At 47.1% G+C, this 17,153-nt stretch overlaps 3 protein-coding genes across 3 annotated transcripts in view; 2 read left to right on the top strand and 1 right to left on the bottom strand.

Annotated features, from left to right (window-relative positions):
• The first annotated feature begins 487 nt into the window (after positions 1–487).
• Positions 488–5,724, top strand: RPL4 (ribosomal protein L4). Its single transcript, XM_082290952.1, has 10 exons — positions 488–602; positions 1,953–2,124; positions 2,897–3,003; positions 3,337–3,475; positions 3,807–3,931; positions 4,167–4,296; positions 4,730–4,886; positions 5,032–5,115; positions 5,297–5,417; positions 5,498–5,724. Exons 1-10 carry the CDS (start codon positions 600–602, stop codon positions 5,642–5,644), a joined length of 1,185 nt encoding a protein of 394 aa, XP_082147078.1. The 5' UTR covers positions 488–599; the 3' UTR covers positions 5,645–5,724.
• Positions 5,725–5,982: 258 nt separating this feature from the next.
• On the top strand, positions 5,983–8,864 carry SNAPC5 (small nuclear RNA activating complex polypeptide 5). Its single transcript, XM_082291034.1, has 3 exons — positions 5,983–6,090; positions 6,805–6,894; positions 7,362–8,864. Exons 1-3 carry the CDS (start codon positions 6,001–6,003, stop codon positions 7,461–7,463), a joined length of 282 nt encoding a protein of 93 aa, XP_082147160.1. The 5' UTR covers positions 5,983–6,000; the 3' UTR covers positions 7,464–8,864.
• Positions 8,865–9,313: 449 nt separating this feature from the next.
• MAP2K1 (mitogen-activated protein kinase kinase 1) overlaps positions 9,314–17,153 on the bottom strand; it is a 33,298-nt gene continuing 25,458 nt past the window's right edge. Inside the window, exons 6-11 of the mRNA XM_082290706.1 lie at positions 16,276–16,400; positions 13,924–14,131; positions 13,391–13,455; positions 12,079–12,140; positions 11,123–11,168; positions 9,314–10,228 (exon numbers count right to left, since the gene is read on the bottom strand). Coding sequence (XP_082146832.1) covers positions 10,115–10,228; positions 11,123–11,168; positions 12,079–12,140; positions 13,391–13,455; positions 13,924–14,131; positions 16,276–16,400 — 620 coding nt within the window. The 3' untranslated portion in view covers positions 9,314–10,114. The remainder of the gene's footprint in view (positions 10,229–11,122; positions 11,169–12,078; positions 12,141–13,390; positions 13,456–13,923; positions 14,132–16,275; positions 16,401–17,153) is intronic.

Genomic DNA, 17,153 nt, shown 5'->3' with positions numbered 1-17,153 from the left:
AACATTACCCACATACATTAAACACTCCAAGGCTACAACCGGAGCCTCAGCAGGCTCCCCACAAGCCAAGGCCATACATCCCTCAGCAGAACAGCAGAGACCCCCGGGCAGTGACCCCAACGCCCACCGGAGCAGGACTCCGGACAGCCCCGAGAGCAGCCCCGATCCCCACCGTAGCAGGAGCCCGCTCAGGCCGCAGCCTGCCCGGCGCCGCCGCTCCGCCGCCATCGCCGCCCGCCACAAACAAACCTCCCGCCCGCCGGCGCTACGCGACGTCTGTGAGGGGAGGGTGACGCGTCACGCTGGATCCCTCCGCCGGAAGAGAGTCCCCTGCTTTCGCGGAGGACTGAGAAGGACAGAGGTGCCCGGACGGCTCAGGATGGGCGCGACGGGGCCGAAGAGACTTGGACCGGGACTGGGACCAGGGCTGGAACTACGTCCGGAACTTGGACTAGGGTCGGGGGTTGACCGGCCGGCGCGACAGAAGCGGCAGGCACGGAGCGGAGGGACATCGACGTAGTGAGGAGGCGGTGACGAGTCCTTCCTTTTCCGGTCGGGGCGCGGCGCAGACAGGCGGCCGCACGAGCAGCTCCGCCGCCATGGTGAGGGGAGCGCCAGGCCTAGCCCGGGGGTGTGGGGGGCCGGGGGTAGCGGGGCGGGCAATGGGCTCGGGCCGGGGAAGCCGGGGCTGGCGGGCAGGGCCATACCGTGGGCGGCTCAGGGGCCGCGCTGGCGGCGTGGGGCGCGCGGCCGCCATTTTGGGCCCGTCAGTGCTCGGCGGCCGCGTGGAGCCCGTGAGCGACCGAGCGGAGCCGGGCCGGGCCAGGCCGGGCTGGGGAGGCCGCGGGTGGGAGCTCGACGTTGTCCGCCCGAAGTCCTCTTTCCCTTGGGCAGTAAGGGAGATAGGTCCCCATCGCTATCTGGCAGTACTTTGTAGATTCTTCATGTATTTATTTAAAGCAAAACAGGCCCCATGGGAGCGTTTGCGCTCATCTAGAGTGGGAAGAACGGCTTCTAAAAATCTATTTTTTTAACCATTTTTGTTGCAAAATAGGCTTTAGGGGGCCTTGATCTATAATCAGGTTGCAAATGAACAACTTTTCTTGCCAGTACAGCTGAGATTGTGCTCTGATGCCTTCCCCGCCATCAAGTTTGTTGCTGGTGTTGAGGTCTCTGGGTTAACACGTGGGCCAGAGCCTTGCTCGTGACCAGTGTCACATATAGAGGTGGTCCTTCCATTGTTTTTAAGCTGGTTAGTTTTGAGTTCTGGAGTACTTTTAATGAACTGCAGAGGGGGAAGGGAAGGAAGATGCTTTGCCTGTACTGTTACCATGAAAATAATTAACAACCAGTACAATATAATGCTAAAAAATTGGTTTTTAAAAGGTGATGTTCAGCCTCTGGCTATTTTTGGGCATCCTGTCACCTTTTTGACAGGCAGCTGGGGCTGAGAGCAGCTTAATTTTTCACTTCCCTTCAGATTTTAAAGCATCAGAGATTGTTCAGGGGGTCCAGACTTCACTCTGACAGTGTTTGATGAGCTGCAGTCATTGCAGCATTTCCTAATTTAAATGCAACCTAATGGTTACAGCATTTCCTAATTTAAATTACAAGTTTTTGGTTAACACAGGTCAGTTTTTTATGGGCTTTTTTAATAGTAGATGGGAAATAGTTTTGAAGGAGGTTATTAAAGAGCCCAGAGGCTGAATTCTGGAAATGCCTTGGAAATGCAGGTGTAGTTTTCTGGGCATGGACTGTGCTGTGTTCCCAACTTTGAGTGAAATATTGCTGTGATGACGTAATTTGCGTCTTATCCAGTGCTCAGTGACAGTTGCCTGCTGTCGGCGTGCTGGCACTGCTGAGCTGACGACTCCTTTGTTCTGAGCAATATTTGAGGAGTTGCAGTGACAGAAGTTGACTTTACCTGCACTTAAGGGTTTGTGCTTCCCCAGGCTTGCGCTCGGCCGCTGATCTCCGTGTACTCCGAGAAGGGGGAGGCATCAGGCAAGAACGTGACGCTGCCCGCGGTGTTCAAGGCGCCCATCCGGCCCGACGTGGTGAACTTCGTGCACACCAACCTGCGCAAGAACAACCGGCAGCCCTACGCCGTCAGCGAGCTCGCGGGTACGGCTGGCACAGGAACCAGCCCAGGGCTTCAGTACAGGGGGGTTCACGTGGAAATAAAGCTGGAGTTGAGATAAGAGAAGTACTTATCAATGGGGTTTGTATAGAAGGCAAGGCCAGTTATTAACAGCCTGATGTGAAATTGTTTGAAATACAGTGGTTTTATTATTCTGAGGAGCATCAAGGTGTTGTTTTGGGGTATTCTGGGGTCTTACCTGAAGTGCATATCAAGTATCACAGTGCCAAGGTCCTCAGGTAGAATCTTCATTATTTGTGGGAAAAACAAAAAATGTCTGAAAGTTTTTCAGGTGAAAACCCCTGCTCCACATTGACCTCGTGAGACTTGCCAAGGAGCAACTCCTGAAAATGGGCATTTGTTAGAGTTGCTTCTGTTGTTGGTGCAGATAATTTCTGCTTCCCAAGAAATTTGTGCCAGGAGCATGCCTTTTTAAGTTTACTTCTAAGTTTCATATAAACATTTTAACTTGATAGGTATAGTAATGCCAAGTCAGACCTCCAGATTGAGGATCAAGCTTAAAATGAGTGTCTTAAAGCCCTTAGGTCAGAATCGAGTACATTACTAGACTAGGATTAAGTTTTCCTGATCAAGATCTGTTTTGCTGAAATGATGAGCCTCCACTTCATTGGTCCGTGTTTCTGAAACCCATGATTGTGTGGAAGTTCTGATTGGTGCCCTGAGTTCAGCATCCCTCTGACTTTGGGAGAATTGCAGTGATGTCACTCTCTGAATGAACGTCTCTCTCTGTTGCAGGTCACCAGACCAGCGCCGAATCATGGGGTACTGGGAGAGCCGTTGCTCGAATCCCGCGAGTCCGGGGTGGTGGCACTCACCGCTCTGGCCAGGGTGCCTTTGGCAATGTATCCTTCCATGGCTGTGCTGGCTTCAGGGGCGCTGAACTCTGCCAGCAGAAAAGTTTTTAATTATCTAAATGTGGATTGGAATCTTCTTCTTGGGTAATGGCTGCAACTCAGACTTGATTTGACGTGATTCCCACTCCCAAACCTCATGACCCGTTCTGTCTTGCCATGATGTCGTAATTTGCGCCTTACCCTGTGCCCAGGGACAGTTGCCTGCTGTCAGAGTCCTGGCATGGGTGGTTGATGACCCATTAATGCTGAGCAAGCAATAAAGCTGTTTGGGATGAGAAGACTCTAAAACAACAAAAAGTTGTTCTTAACTGCAGCTCCCAGATGTGTCGCGGCGGCCGCATGTTCGCCCCGACCAAGACCTGGCGGCGCTGGCACCGCAGAGTGAACATCATGCAGAAGCGTTATGCCATCTGTTCTGCTCTGGCTGCCTCTGCCCTCCCAGCTCTGGTTATGTCTAAAGGTGGGAATTCTGGCTCTGGAATTGTTTGTCTGAGCCCATATTGGTTACTTCGTGGTGACTTAAATGGAGTCTTGCAGTGTAGTTTGATTTCTATTCATGGAGGCAAAGATTTGCTCAATACTCAGGTACACAAAGTTCTGTGTGAGACAGACCGGTAGGACTCCACTGAAACTTCACTGCTCTGGTTTCTGTGCCTGTCTTTATTTCATTAATTTCTATCATGAATTTAATTTATCATGTATCATTTATGAATATACAAAGCAGTAACCATGAGGAATGGGGTCTAGCCACGGTCAGTGAGCAACATGATGTCTTGTGAAATCCTCTCTAGGCCACCGCATTGAGGAGATTCCAGAACTTCCTCTGGTTGTTGAGGACAAGGTTGAGGGCTACAAGAAAACCAAGGAAGCTGTTCTTCTCCTGAAGAAGCTTAAAGCTTGGAATGACATCAAAAAGGTGAGTTGGGAAGGTGTGATCTGAAGGGCAAAACAGAGGTGATTTGACTCTGCTGTTTAATTAGAGTAAGAATTCCAAATAGTTCTATATTTTGACTCTCAAGAATGATGAACTTCTCACTGGTCCGTGTTGCAGATCCGCAGTGATGATGGTGAAGTTCTGACTGAAGCAGTTCATTGTGTCTCACAGGTGGGCTGTGGGCTGTTGGGATATTCACAGTTTGTGCTGTTCCCAGGTTTACGCCTCCCAGCGCATGCGGGCCGGGAAGGGTAAGATGAGGAATCGCCGCCGCATCCAGCGCAGGGGACCCTGCATCATCTACAATGAGGACAATGGCATCATCAGAGCTTTCCGGAATATCCCAGGTAACTGCCTTGGGACACATTCACTCTTCTGCTGGGAGACTGCCTGGAATGATGAGATTCCACTTCATTGGTCCGTGTTTCTGAAACACATGATTGTGTGGAAGTTCTGACTTGCTGCAGTAGCTGATATGTTCTTTGTAAGAACCTGTTCTGGTGATACTGAGGGTGTTTGTGACAAGTGTTGTAGCTGTTCCCAACCCTGAACTATGTTTGGGGCAGTTAAAAATGAGGCTGCTGAGTTTGCCACTGGAAAAAGGCTGCTTATTATTATTAAATTTAAAATTCAATAGATTTTCATTGAGAGGTGTGTGTAGCTCTGTAGTGTCAAAGCCAAAAAGCCCCAGTCTCTTTCTGCATCTTGTCTACTGCTTAGTTTCGTGTTCCTCAATTTGAAGTACAAACTAAAGGGATTGGCTTGCCTGGTTTCCTCCAGGAATCACTCTGCTCAACGTGAACAAGCTGAACCTGCTGCGCCTTGCTCCTGGGGGCCATGTGGGGCGTTTCTGCATCTGGACAGAGAGCGCTTTCCGCAAGCTGGATGATCTGTACGGCACCTGGCGCAAGGCTGCCACGCTCAAGAGCGACTACAAGTGGGTGCAGCCAGCCAGGCAGGCTGGGAGAGCAGCCCCTTTTTTCCCCAGGAAAAGGGATACTGTGACTTGCTCCTAAATACCTGGTTTGGTGAATTAGCCATGGTTTTCTCACCCACTCACACTCTGAACATTGGTTTCACAGCCTGCCAATGCACAAGATGACCAATACAGATATTGGAAGAATCATGAGAAGCCAGGAAATCCAGAAGGCCCTGCGTGCTCCAAAGTAAGTGATTTTATCTAATGAACAAAAGCTTTGCCAGGGAAGTCAAAATCTGTTTCAGGCTGGGATTTCTTAATCTCTGGGTGTAAACACAAGGAATTGCAGTTGTCCACATTTCAGGGAGAATTTAGCACAACTGGTGCTGTGAAATATGCTGATGATACAACATGTCTTTACTTTCCAGGAAGAAGATTCAGCGCAGGGTCCTGAAAAAGAACCCACTGAAGAACCTGAGAATCATGATCAAGTTGAACCCGTATGCCAAAACCATGCGGCGCAACACCATCCTGCGGCATGCCCAGAACGTGAGTGGGGCTGGGACAGGCAGGGCTGTGTCTCGTGATTCAGATGTTGCACTGACTGATGCTCTCTTTGTCTGTTTTAGCACAAACTTAAGGAAGAGAAGAAAGCCAAGGCCCAGGCCAAGCTGCCAGCCAAGGCCCCGGCTGCACCCAAGGCAGAGCCCGCTGCCAAGAAGGCCAAGACGGCCAAGACAGCCAAGCCCGCGGCAAAGGCCAAGGCTGAGGCGTAACCGTGGCAGTGCTGCCCCGGGGTCCCCGCGGGCGCTGTGCCCGGGGTTTGTCCCTAATAAACGCTGTTGGAACAGAGAAAGCCGTGTCGCGTGTGGGTGTCTGAGCCGGCGTTCAAACGGAAACTCTTCCGGGAGGAGGAGAGGAGGGAGTGGCGGGAGGTGTGGCTGAGCCCGCGGCAGCCGGGAGTGCGCGGTTCCCCCTGCAGGCGCCGCGGGTGCTGTGCCCGGCAGTGGCCGCGCGGTGGCGGCCGCGCCGCGCTGCTGCGCCGTGGGTGTGACGTCACGCAGGGGGCAGGTGACGCGCGGGGCGGGGCGCGGCGCTTCCTCCCCGCCGGCGGGGGCGCTGCGGGCGGACGATGCTGAGCCGGCTGCAGGAGCTGCGCAGGGAGGAGGAGACGCTGCTGCGGGTCAAGGCGGCGCTGCACGATCAGCTCCGCCGGCTGCGGGTGCGCGGGGACAGCCCGGGGACCGCCCGGGCCCGGGCATGGCGGTGGGGATGGGGATGGGGATGGGGACGGGAGCGGCGCGAGCGCGAGCGCGGCGGCGCGGCCGGGCCTGCCCCTCAGCCCTGCCCGCGCTCCGCGGCCACGCTCCGCCACAGGACCGGCCCTCCGCCGCTTTGGTTCAGCGAAAGGGAAAGCAGGGAATTGCTGCGGGGTTTCAGGTGGTCTGTGGAAGTGCGATCCATCTACGGTACTCTGAGAGGTAGGGTACAGCTCTGAGAGGTAAATGTAGTGATGCGTGTAGGATACGTTACAAGATAAACGTGAGTGTATGTAGCATATATTTTTAAGAGGTATCTGTAATTGTGAGTCTGTGTCTACATTAAGAGATAAATGTAATTGTGAGCATGTAGGATACACCTCTAAGAGGTAAATGTGAGTGTGTGGTTTGTCTTAGCTGATGGATAGAGAAGGGATAGTTTGAGGTAGTGGAGCTAAAGACCACTTGGGTTTAGAGGTTCATGGGTATTGCAATAAAGGAGCTTAGAACAGAGTTGCAGAAGATTTAACAAAGCTTTTCCAAGACTGACGGGTAAAACCCCCAAAATTCTGAGTCAAAAATGTTAAGGAGTGTCAGATAGCCCGGGCTGAGTGCCGGGGTTGGCAGGTCTGATGTTTTAATGGAGTGCCAGGAGTGACCAGTGCCGCTCCCTGCAGGTGGAGGAGCTGGCGCTGCAGTCCATGATCAGGTCCAGCGAGGAGAACGTCCCTGTCCCCCTGTCAGCCTTGGCCGAGGACACTCAGCAGGTAAGGGGGGCCCAATGCCTGGGTGTCAGTATGAGCAGAGCTGGGCTGTGCGTGGTTTTCCTGTACAGTTCCTAGTGTCACGTCATTTATGTTTCTCATCACTGCAAAGCTCAGCTGTAAAATGTCTGATTTGTTGCTGGTTTCACCTTTTCCCAAAAGCAGCACCGTGTTTCCAGGGGGGTTGGGAAATACCTGTTTGGTGTAGCTTCAGTTTACCATTTATGAAATGTGTTGTCTAACACTTGTGATACTGGGGTAGCACTGGTGCTACAGCTTTTCACTCAATACGTGGCCAGCCTGACCCAGGTGCAGTTTTCCCATGGAGATCAGGGACTTCTTGCTGTGATAGGTTCTCAGTCAGCAGTTCTGAGATCTTTAATTAACAGTGACTGCACAGCTTTAACAGTGATTTGAGGAGCATTTGGTATCTGTGTTGGGTTTGGTAATCAGCTCTTTTCTCATGACAGACTCTTGGGCAGATGGACAATGAGGCTGCCATCAATCAAACCGAGTTACACCTCAGTCTTCAGGATGATAAAGAGGAAGAGGAGGAGGAATCTGATTCTTGAGAGAAAAAAAATCAGAGATGGTTTTTAATACAGACTCAGGAATTTCTTCTTCATTCATTTAAAACCCACCGATTTCCATTTTGTGCTGTGTGTGGATATGAACTATTTGATATATCAGAGTCGAGGGCAGTGACATTCAACACATGAATGTCACAGGCTGGGCACATCTTGACTCAGATGTTGAAAGAATGAAAATCTGCTGCACAAATATGTAGCATAATCCATTCCACATTTCAAACCTAATGTAGCTCTTACAACGTCTTTGTATGTGGAAGGAAGAAGTAATTGATCAACCAGACTAATTTAACACATGCACTAAAAGCAATAACTTGTCTGTTCTCACTTCCTGATGTGAGAAACAAATCCAGGTCCTGGAGGGTGGTGCTGAACCAGTGATTGCATTATAACCTCATTTGCCTAAACTGGGAATTTAAGATACAGGGTGAGAAAAGATGTGTCCAGGGCTGTCTCCAGCCTTCAGCTGCTGTGGTGTCAGTTACCTGGAAAGCTGGAGTTACTCCCAGAGTCCTCTCAGTGTCAGCCCAATTCTGAGCACAGCAGGGAGGTCTCTCTGTACCCCTGGTGCTCTTCAGTTCTGTCAGTCTGTCCCAGAGAAGGACTTTCTACTTCTGCTCTTTCAGAGTAACAGCCAAGGAGCCTTTTATTTGTCCCCAAATTGTAGAGCAAGAAATGATCTGTGGTGCTTGTAATAAGGAGCTAATACCCTTAAATTGGTGTTATTTTCCTTTTCTCTCATTGTAACCTCATAAATCAAGGCAAGGCCACCTGCTTTCATGTGATCTTCAAGGAGGAGCATGAGGAATTTAAGAACTTAGTTATAAATGGAAAGTGAGGTGAAATTTCCACAACTTTTGCATTTGGAAAAGTGTCTGGTATCCTGGGGGTGGTCAGAAGACACCATCCAGCCTCCAGTGAGTTCCTGCCACTGTTTAATGAGTGTTAATTTGGCTCTTGTTTGGTTTGTACCAATGGAAACTAGTGGGGTGTAAATGTGGCTTCATCCTGTACTAGAGACTAATTGGGCTTTGAGGATCCTGGATGTCTTAATGAAGGAACTTAGAACAGGAAGGAAGATTCTGTTTAACAAAGCTTTTCCAAGCCTGACAGGTAAAACAACTCCAAAAGTCTGAGCCAAAATGTTACAGTCAAATAAGCCCTTGCAGTGATGTGTGTGAAGAGCTGGTTTGGGAGGAGCTCAGGAGCCATCCTGGCCTTTCTTGGCGTATTTCAACTCCAAAGGCTAATTCTGACTGTTGAAAAATGTTACTTGTGCCCAGCATGGTCCAGAGTAGTTTTCATGGATAGAATTCCTGCTGCTTTTGTGAACGAGTCCCTTGCTTTTGGAACAGCCCAGTTCTAGTGCATGTTGCAATAAAGTTCTTTTCCTGCTGTCCTTACACAGACCTGTGTTTGCAGTGTCCAAATTATTGCTGTCTGGGGGGACAACCCAAAGTGGGAGTTAAACCTCCAAAACCTTGCTGTGTATTTCTTGTGGTTCTGTTTACTGGGTGGAGGTAAAGCTCAGGGAAGAGTTCAGTTTCCAGCCTCCCAGCTGTCACTCCAGGTCTCATTGGAGCCATGACAAGCTGGAGGAAGCCTTGGACGTGTCAATGAGACATTTCCTGCCGCTGCTGGGCCCAGGGCTGTGCCAGCCCTTTGATACCCGAGCCTGTTGGCCATGTGGAAGTTCATGTCCCACTGATGGGGATTCCTTTTGGAGAAGAATTTCGGGCATTTCCTCATCCAAAGTATCCTTTCAAGGAGCTGGAATCTGTAGCACAGTGACCAGATTAAAGCCTTGGTTACATTTTAAAAAAAGCTTCAGGAAGTTACTTGATAATATATTTATTAAGAGAACCCATTGCTAAACATCTGAGAGAATAAAACAATAAAGGATTTTCATACACTTTTAGACACTAAACACAGTTGTCATGAATCTTTAGGTTAAAAGAAAGCAAAGTGCTTGGATCATTGTCTTGATTCCATAGGACACTTCCAAGAACTAACTTTTAAAAATCAATTAGAAAGACATACATCACTAAATCCAAGGATGATGATATGTTTGAAAAATAAATATAGAAATATGAACAAGTCTACAATTAGAATATTGCTCTGTGCATTCCAAGAAATGCAGAGCTCTTGCCTTCTTCACCTGCAAAGAGAGAGATCTCTAGACAACTGCAAAATTGGAGCCAGGAGGCCTAACTTTCGGGTACAGCTGGGCAGCAGCAAAGCATGCTCACAGACAGGCTCGGAGCATCCCGATCCCGAGCCTGGGGAGCTCAGGGAAAGCATGATTGAAGTACCAACGATTTACAAAGAGTCTTGATAAAGTTCAAACAAGCCAGGGGCCAACCTCCCCCAGTGATATTTTCATTAAGAAAGAATATCCATAATCACCTAAAATCAGCAAGCACTGGAACTTACACAGCTTACATTTGGTCAGTGAACAACAGAACCCGGTACGATACCAATTAGTTTAGGACAAGATTTAAAACCGTTTGGCACATGCTATCAAGACATTCTTCCTTAAGAGGTGAAATACATGTTTGAACAGGTACAAGCTGAGGAAAGAGGACCAGAAGAGCATCGTTGTCACCAGAGGTACAGTCCAGGAGCTGCCCCCAGGCTCAGACGCCGGCAGCGTGTGTGGGGGTGCTGGGCTGGTTAAGGCCGATGGTGGAGCAGAGCCACCCCGCAAAATCCACCTCCTCCGCCTCGGATCTCTTAATGAAAGCATGGATCTGGGCACAGGAGAAACGGGGTCAGTGTGCCAGCACTCAGTCTGCTCAGGAACAGCCCTCAGGAACACCCAACACAATAAATCCACTTAGAGCAATCAAGCTGTAAAACTTTATAAACCACGTGGAGAGTTTGCCACAGAATTGCAGAAACAACCAGCACGTGCCAAAGTATCCCAGAGGAATCCTGCCACAGTGCCTGCTGCAGAGCACTTACACCACATGAATGATAAGGATGTGACTCAGCCACTCAAGATGATACTCTGGAAAATGTCTGCCTGGGCACTGAAAGGCTTTTTGTAATAGAAAGAGTCTCTTTGCATTTTGCACCATTATTGTACAGCAGGATCAGGGCAGGGAAAATCTGATTTTCTGCAGTACAACTGAAGTCCTGGCACTGCACTTAAAACTAAAAAGATTCATTGAGACTGATACAGTTATTTCATACAGGGAAAAATGCAGGATTTCTGTTGAGTTCTATAGATTTTGCAAGACAAAGCTGGTAAAAAAGACAGAAATTTTGTGTTTCACAACAGATGATAAAAAATATTTAATTAGTCCATATGGTATGTGGAGCTTTGTTCTTTTGTCCTCCTAAAAGTATTAATCAGTACTTTATTATTAACTAATAAACTCAAGAGAGATTCTTTTGTTAATTAAGTCACCCATTGTGATTATCAAATGGCAGACTGACAACCCACCAGTTTTAGTCTCCTTGACAGTCCCTTTTGTAGGAAGGTGTGAAATCTGCAGCCCCTTGACCTCTAGCTCAGGAAAGCTGTTCCTCCTCAAGCTGAGCTACCCCTGAGGCCACGTGCTCTGATCTGCTCTGGACCAGCTGAGGAAGCCAATCTGCCTGGAAACTGCTCTTAGATCAAATTAAAAACCTTCACTTACCATCAGCTGCTTCAAGTCGGCTCTCTCAGCAGGATTTTTAATTAAACTAGGAAAACACAAAGCATTACACAAGTTACACTCTATTATGTTTTAAAATAAGGCTCAAGTGTCATATTGGTTGTGCTGCTCTGGTCTGGTGACAGCACTTGATAAAAGCATCAGGTGCCTCTCAAACAGAGATGGGAGCCTGCAATTCCCTTCTGTGGGTTCCACAGCTCTAGGTTAGAAATCCTGAGTTGTCTGTGACTGATGAGTGTCTAAACCAAGCTAGAGAGAGAAATCCCGTTTCAACTAAAACAACATGAGCCACTTTATCCCTCATGTTTCTTTCCCCCAAGTCTCTTCAAGCTCAGTATCACGCAGAGCTATTGCATTACTGTCCTTCCTTTTGGAAGCTGTAAATAAACGTATTTACTAAATAAATGAACTTTTGCAACTGCAGTGAGCTGCCTCCCTTAGCACTGCTTTGGTGCTGGCATCACTGAGGTGCAACTGGAAAAGTAGAGATGGGGGAATGGCTGCTGGGCTTAAGGTGTTGGTTCCTGGGGAAGAAAGAAACACCTGGAGCCTGCAAGATTCTGCACCCCACAGCACAGCCACTGCAAGATGATGTGCCTGAGCCTTGGAGAAGCTGTCTGCAGGTCACTCCCTGAGGCTGGGAAAGGACTACTCTGAGCTGCACACAGCAGCAGAAATTCTACAAGAATTTCTAAATTCTAAAGAGGGGAACATCTCTGAGCCTTGGGGTTCCTCTGGATGCACGAGTTGCCTGTAAGATGAACTTCAGGCACATTAACACCCAAAGAGGATTATGCTGATTGCAGTGCCCTTGCATTTGCCCTGGCCTGGAGCAGGGACTCTGATTGCCAAGTGCCTGATAGACAAAGACAGCAGGGCTGACCCCAGTGTGACCCTCTGCCACTCAGCCACAGAGAAAATACAGAGACAATACTCACCATTTGTTAACAAAATCTTGAAATTCAGAACCAAAGACACCATTGGGCAGTTTTGGAGGTGGCTATAAATAAATCAATAAATTTTAAAAATCAGCAATCATTCAGCATAACTAACACATGATGATGCACAACCTACCCAGGGATCTACCAGTTACATGTCCCACATCTGAGCAAAGCTGTAAAACCCTGGCTGATTTGGATTATTACTCCCAGCTGCAGGATTTCAGGTGTTTCAGTAATGAATCAGAATTTCCCTGGTATGGGGTGGGTTTTGGTCAGTTGGTTATTTTCTCCCCACACACCTGAATGGGGTGAGCACAGCCTCAGCTCTCATTAAAGAAGGCTCAGAGCACTAATGAGCACTCTGTCATTCTCTGCACTGCTAAGGGAAGATGCCCTGCCCATCATTACTTCCATAATCCTTTTGATCTAAAGTTTCTGTCCCTGTGAATGAGTTTGTTCAGGCTCTGAATTAAAAAAGAATTCTGACAAATAAAGAAGGGGGACTACATTAACCTGCACATTATTGCCTTGTCCTCCAGGACATTGCCACAGGATCAGGGTTAAGTTTTCATCCTTACACGGAATTACTTTTATGTACAGAGCAGAGACAAGGCCTGCACTCACTCTCTGGTGCACAGCCTGTGTTGGAGGCAGCAGCTCCTGCTGAAGACGTTTGTGCTAAATCAGAGGTGGCACCAGATGATCTTGCCAAACTCTCAACTACTGCAGCTTTTCAGCCCAAACTGACCCCCTCAGGGATGCTGCAAGAGCAGGACCACAGCAGCTGAAGTAATTCAGTGCTAACTCTATTCCCAGAGTTAGTGCTGGCAGATTGGGGTGTTATATAATATGCAAAATAGCTTTGTAATCTGAGAGCATTGTGCAAGCAGATGAGTTACAGAAGCAATTTATCAATTTATCAGGGGCACACGCAATGCAGGGACCCAGACATCAACTGTGCCTTTTAAATGGGTGAGTTGGACAGTTTTCAATAATTCATCCAGCTGGAACAATTGTTATCCAGCTGCTACAAATGACAGCTAACATGAGCATGCTTTGTTTTTTTTAGAAGAACAGAAGCTGTGGAGTCACACAAGTTTCAGTGGTACGTGTGAAAATACTGGAAACAATCCATTCTAAAATATCAATCTCTAACTACTCTTGGAGCTTAGCTATTTGAAAGATAGGAGAATTGTGAATTAGGTTGGCTAAACCAAACTAAATAGCACTAATCCCACAGTCCCCCAAATTCCAGGATGCTTTAAAAATTTACAGTTGTAAAGTGCAGGTTTTTAAGTTTATAAATTACCTCATTGACAATGTAATCCAGAAGTTCAAAGATTGCCATTGGTGGTCTGCTGTCTGATCCATAGGCTGGGAAGAAATGGGAGAAGTGGAATCACAGTGTTACTCTCCCTCCATAGCAAGAGTGCTTCAGGAAGCCCAAGTTGACACTGTTGGCACCTGACACCCAGTAGATTTACAGGAAAAGGTGCAACAGCAACAGGGTAATGCTTTCATGCAAGGAGTCATTTCTGGGTCTGATCCAAAGCATTCACTTCACTGGGAATCATCCTGCTGCATTTGGATCAGCATCTTGGAGAGACCAAGAGCAACAGACTGGGATCCCAGTAACGGGGCTGTTCACAAGAACCACCAACAAAAGGGTCTTGGTGCTCTGTTCTCACATGGCTCCTCACAGTGAAGCTGAGCCAGGTGCCCAATGCAACCCTGATTTTTAGAAGTTTAAAGCCCCACTGTGCAGACCAAGATCAGATAAGAAAGACCTTGAAGCTGACAGAGAAGTGTATTGGAAATGAATTTAACAGTGTTGTAACTCACAGCTCATCGGTCGGCCAGGCGCCCTTTGCCTGGGGGAGGTCTCTGTGACTGGAGAATCCCCCTCCACGGGGCAGCCAAACATCAATTCCAGCTCCTTGGAGTCAGGAGGGGGAATGGGGTACCTGCCAATGGCCATTTCCACCAGGGACAGCCCCATGCTCCAGATATCCGACTGCACTGAGTAGTGAGTGCCCTGCAGCCTCTCTGGCTGCAAAACAAAGGGGAGGGGAGGAGACACAGGTTTGTAACAAGAAAGTTTTTTTAAAAATTACATTCAGCAATACCCTGGATAAAGTAAAGATGAAGCCCCAACTTCTTAGTACAGCATGCTCAAATGAGTGATGTATTGGTATTTTCCTGGAAATCTGTCCTCAGAACTTCCTGAAATTCCCCAAACATTCCGTCACTGCAAACAATGTGAGACTTCTCCGAAATGGTGTTCTGATGTACTGTTTTATTTCTTTAGCACAAATCTAATGGAAGTATTACACAAGGCTCTGCAGGCAAGATCAGACTCAACCAAAAATATATTTTGTACTGTCTTTAGGAGATTTACACACTGTAAAGATATTTAAGTATGGGATTTTTTTGGTCAGTTGAATCATGATCAGAAGTGAATCTGGCTATTCCAGTCCCACTGCTTCACAGACCCTCAGTTTTGAGCAGTGTGATCCTCCACCTGCTTCTGCCAAAGCCAAAAGATGAGTGCTGCACTAACTCCTTTTGCTTAATTTTTGCACCTGCTTTGTCAGTCTATGTTCAGTGCTGAATATGGTTCCTGAAATTATTAATACATTGATGTACTTCACTCGTAGATCCATTTTTACTAAGAATTCTCAAAGAAAATGTTCACTTTTCTGTACTTTTTAAAATCAAGCTCATATTTTACCAAAATGGTGCAGATTCTTCTCTGATTACATGCACATATTGGAAAAATACATATGTAATTTGAAACTTCCTCTCAGAGAATGTGAGAATGCAGTAAAGTCTCTTCCTTCTGCCATAAGGGGGTGATAGTTTTGTTAAATTAGTTTTGTAGGAGTTACTGAGATTATATTTGAGTTTTCTCCAGTGTCCCACCTCAGTCAGTTCCAAAGCCATCTGGACAAACTACACAACTGCTGGACAACAATGGAGATGCCCAAAACCCAAGATTTTCATAAAACGTAAGTGTAAAGGAAGGTGGGTGGATATAATTAAAACCTAGAAACTGTTTCAAGTTAAACACTGTGCTTTTACACACCTCCATGCAGAAGAAAGGGATGTTTGGTAGGTAATAATTCTGTATGTTTAGAAGTGTGCAAAGGGAGCTACTGCAAGAGAAGATCCTTCAAACACTACCAAAACAAAATCCCCCTCATGGCTTGGTCTGTGATGCCAGAGAGCAAAGCCAAACCTCAGTTTGTAAAAACAGTAAATTGAAGAAAACTGAAGGCAGACAGCACTTGGCTCTCATCCCTTCTGAAAGAGACAGGGAAAGGCAGGAGTGTGGATGAGCTGGAGCTGTGGATTTGGTTTTGCTCATTAGCAACAGCCCCCAGATGTGAGAACTTAAACCCCAGCTCGATTTCAAGCATGTCCCCAAGATGAAATGACACAAAGACAATGCAGGTCTCATGCTGAACAGAGGCAGCATTAAAGCTTTTTTCCCCTTTAAGTCTAAGCCCACACAGTTTTAATCCTACAGCCAGAGCTGGGAACAACTGCACCAGTTAATTGTGTGCTGAACAAGGTGTGTGAGAATAAAAGAGCTGTTATTTCTGTTAGCTGGGGCTTGCACATCACACAGAGAGCTCATCTGGAGAGAAGTTCCAAGGTGTTCCTAATCCACAGGAACACAGAACACCCTGGAAACAGTCCCAGATGAACTCCTTGCCCACACGTGCCACTCCCAGGATTTCTCCTGTTGCAGCAGCCACGCTGGGATCTGGGAGCAGACACACCAGGAGCTGGTGAGGCAGCACTCTGCCTACAGAGTGACCCCAGCGAATGCTGGAGTGGGAAGAGAACCACGCTTCCTAAGGAAAACAAACCATAAACACTGGGCTTTTCTGGGAGACACACGTGTACAACCCCCAAATGCAAAACCTGACTGGATTCTGCAGTGTAGACACAATCCCATCTCTTCTGGAATGTTATAAATATTCCAAGTGCTTGGCTTTTCCTGCAACACTTCTTCCCCCCCACACACAATCTGATATGACACTGGAATATTCCTGGAATGCAGGAAGAGCTGAACCATGAGCAGCAGCAGGAACAGCAACAGTTGGTTCTTGTTTGATCACCAGAACTGGGACAACTCAACCTTAACAAACTCAGAGCTGTAAAATCTGTACTTAAATCTGTACTTACAGACATGTAGGAGCGTGTGCCAACAAAGGAGTTTGCCATAGAATCTATCAGCTGTCCACTGACACCAAAGTCACAAAGCTTGATTTCACCTCTAGAGTTTACCAAAATGTTGGATGGTTTAACATCTGGAAGAAAAATGAATGGATGATTTAAGACATAAAACAGGAAATCCGACAATGCAAGGTGGTAATTCTCACGTGCCTCCCTTTGCTTCCCTTCTCTGGGAATAATCACAGATTTGGGTCCCTCCCAGGCCCATTTCACAAACTCTCTATTTAACTACAGATAAATAAAAAGAAATATTTGAAATTACACATGCATAAAAGGTTGTCAGCTTTTTGATTTCGCCCTATTTCCTGGCTTTTAAATATGAGATTTGAGCATCCACATCCTCCTCGCAGATAAATGATCTCCTTTGAGATAAGTAAGTGTACAACAACATAACTCCTCTTGAATGATGATCCTTTGCCTAGAAATGATCAATAAAGAGGCCCTACATATTTATTTTACAAAGGTCAATGAATTACAGCAACCACACTATCATTCCTCCATATCTACATAGGCATAAATCATCCTTTGCACAAACACTTCCTGGAGTGGGTTCTTGTTTTCTGGGTTTGGTTGGGGTTTTTTTGGGTGGTGGTCTTGGGTTTGTTTGTTGGTTTAGATTTGGGTTGGTTTTTTTTTTAAAAGCTCTTAAAAAATAATTTCCCTATTATTGAAAATATGTATTTAAAATACTTTGAGGTTGTTTTTCCTTTGAGAGAACCCCCTCATGATTTTGAATTCATCACTTTTCCTAAATGGAAATTTAATAAGGGTCACTGGTAGCTTAGCAACTAATAACAGCTCTTTGTGAATGCAAAGGTACAGGGAAC

The sequence above is a fragment of the Coloeus monedula genome (genome assembly GCF_965178545.1).
Source record: "Coloeus monedula genome assembly, chromosome: 14".
NCBI classification, from domain to species: Eukaryota; Metazoa; Chordata; class Aves; order Passeriformes; family Corvidae; genus Coloeus; species Coloeus monedula.
The sequence above is the reverse complement of the archived record's forward strand: the minus strand, read 5'-3'. Positions and strand labels throughout refer to the sequence as shown.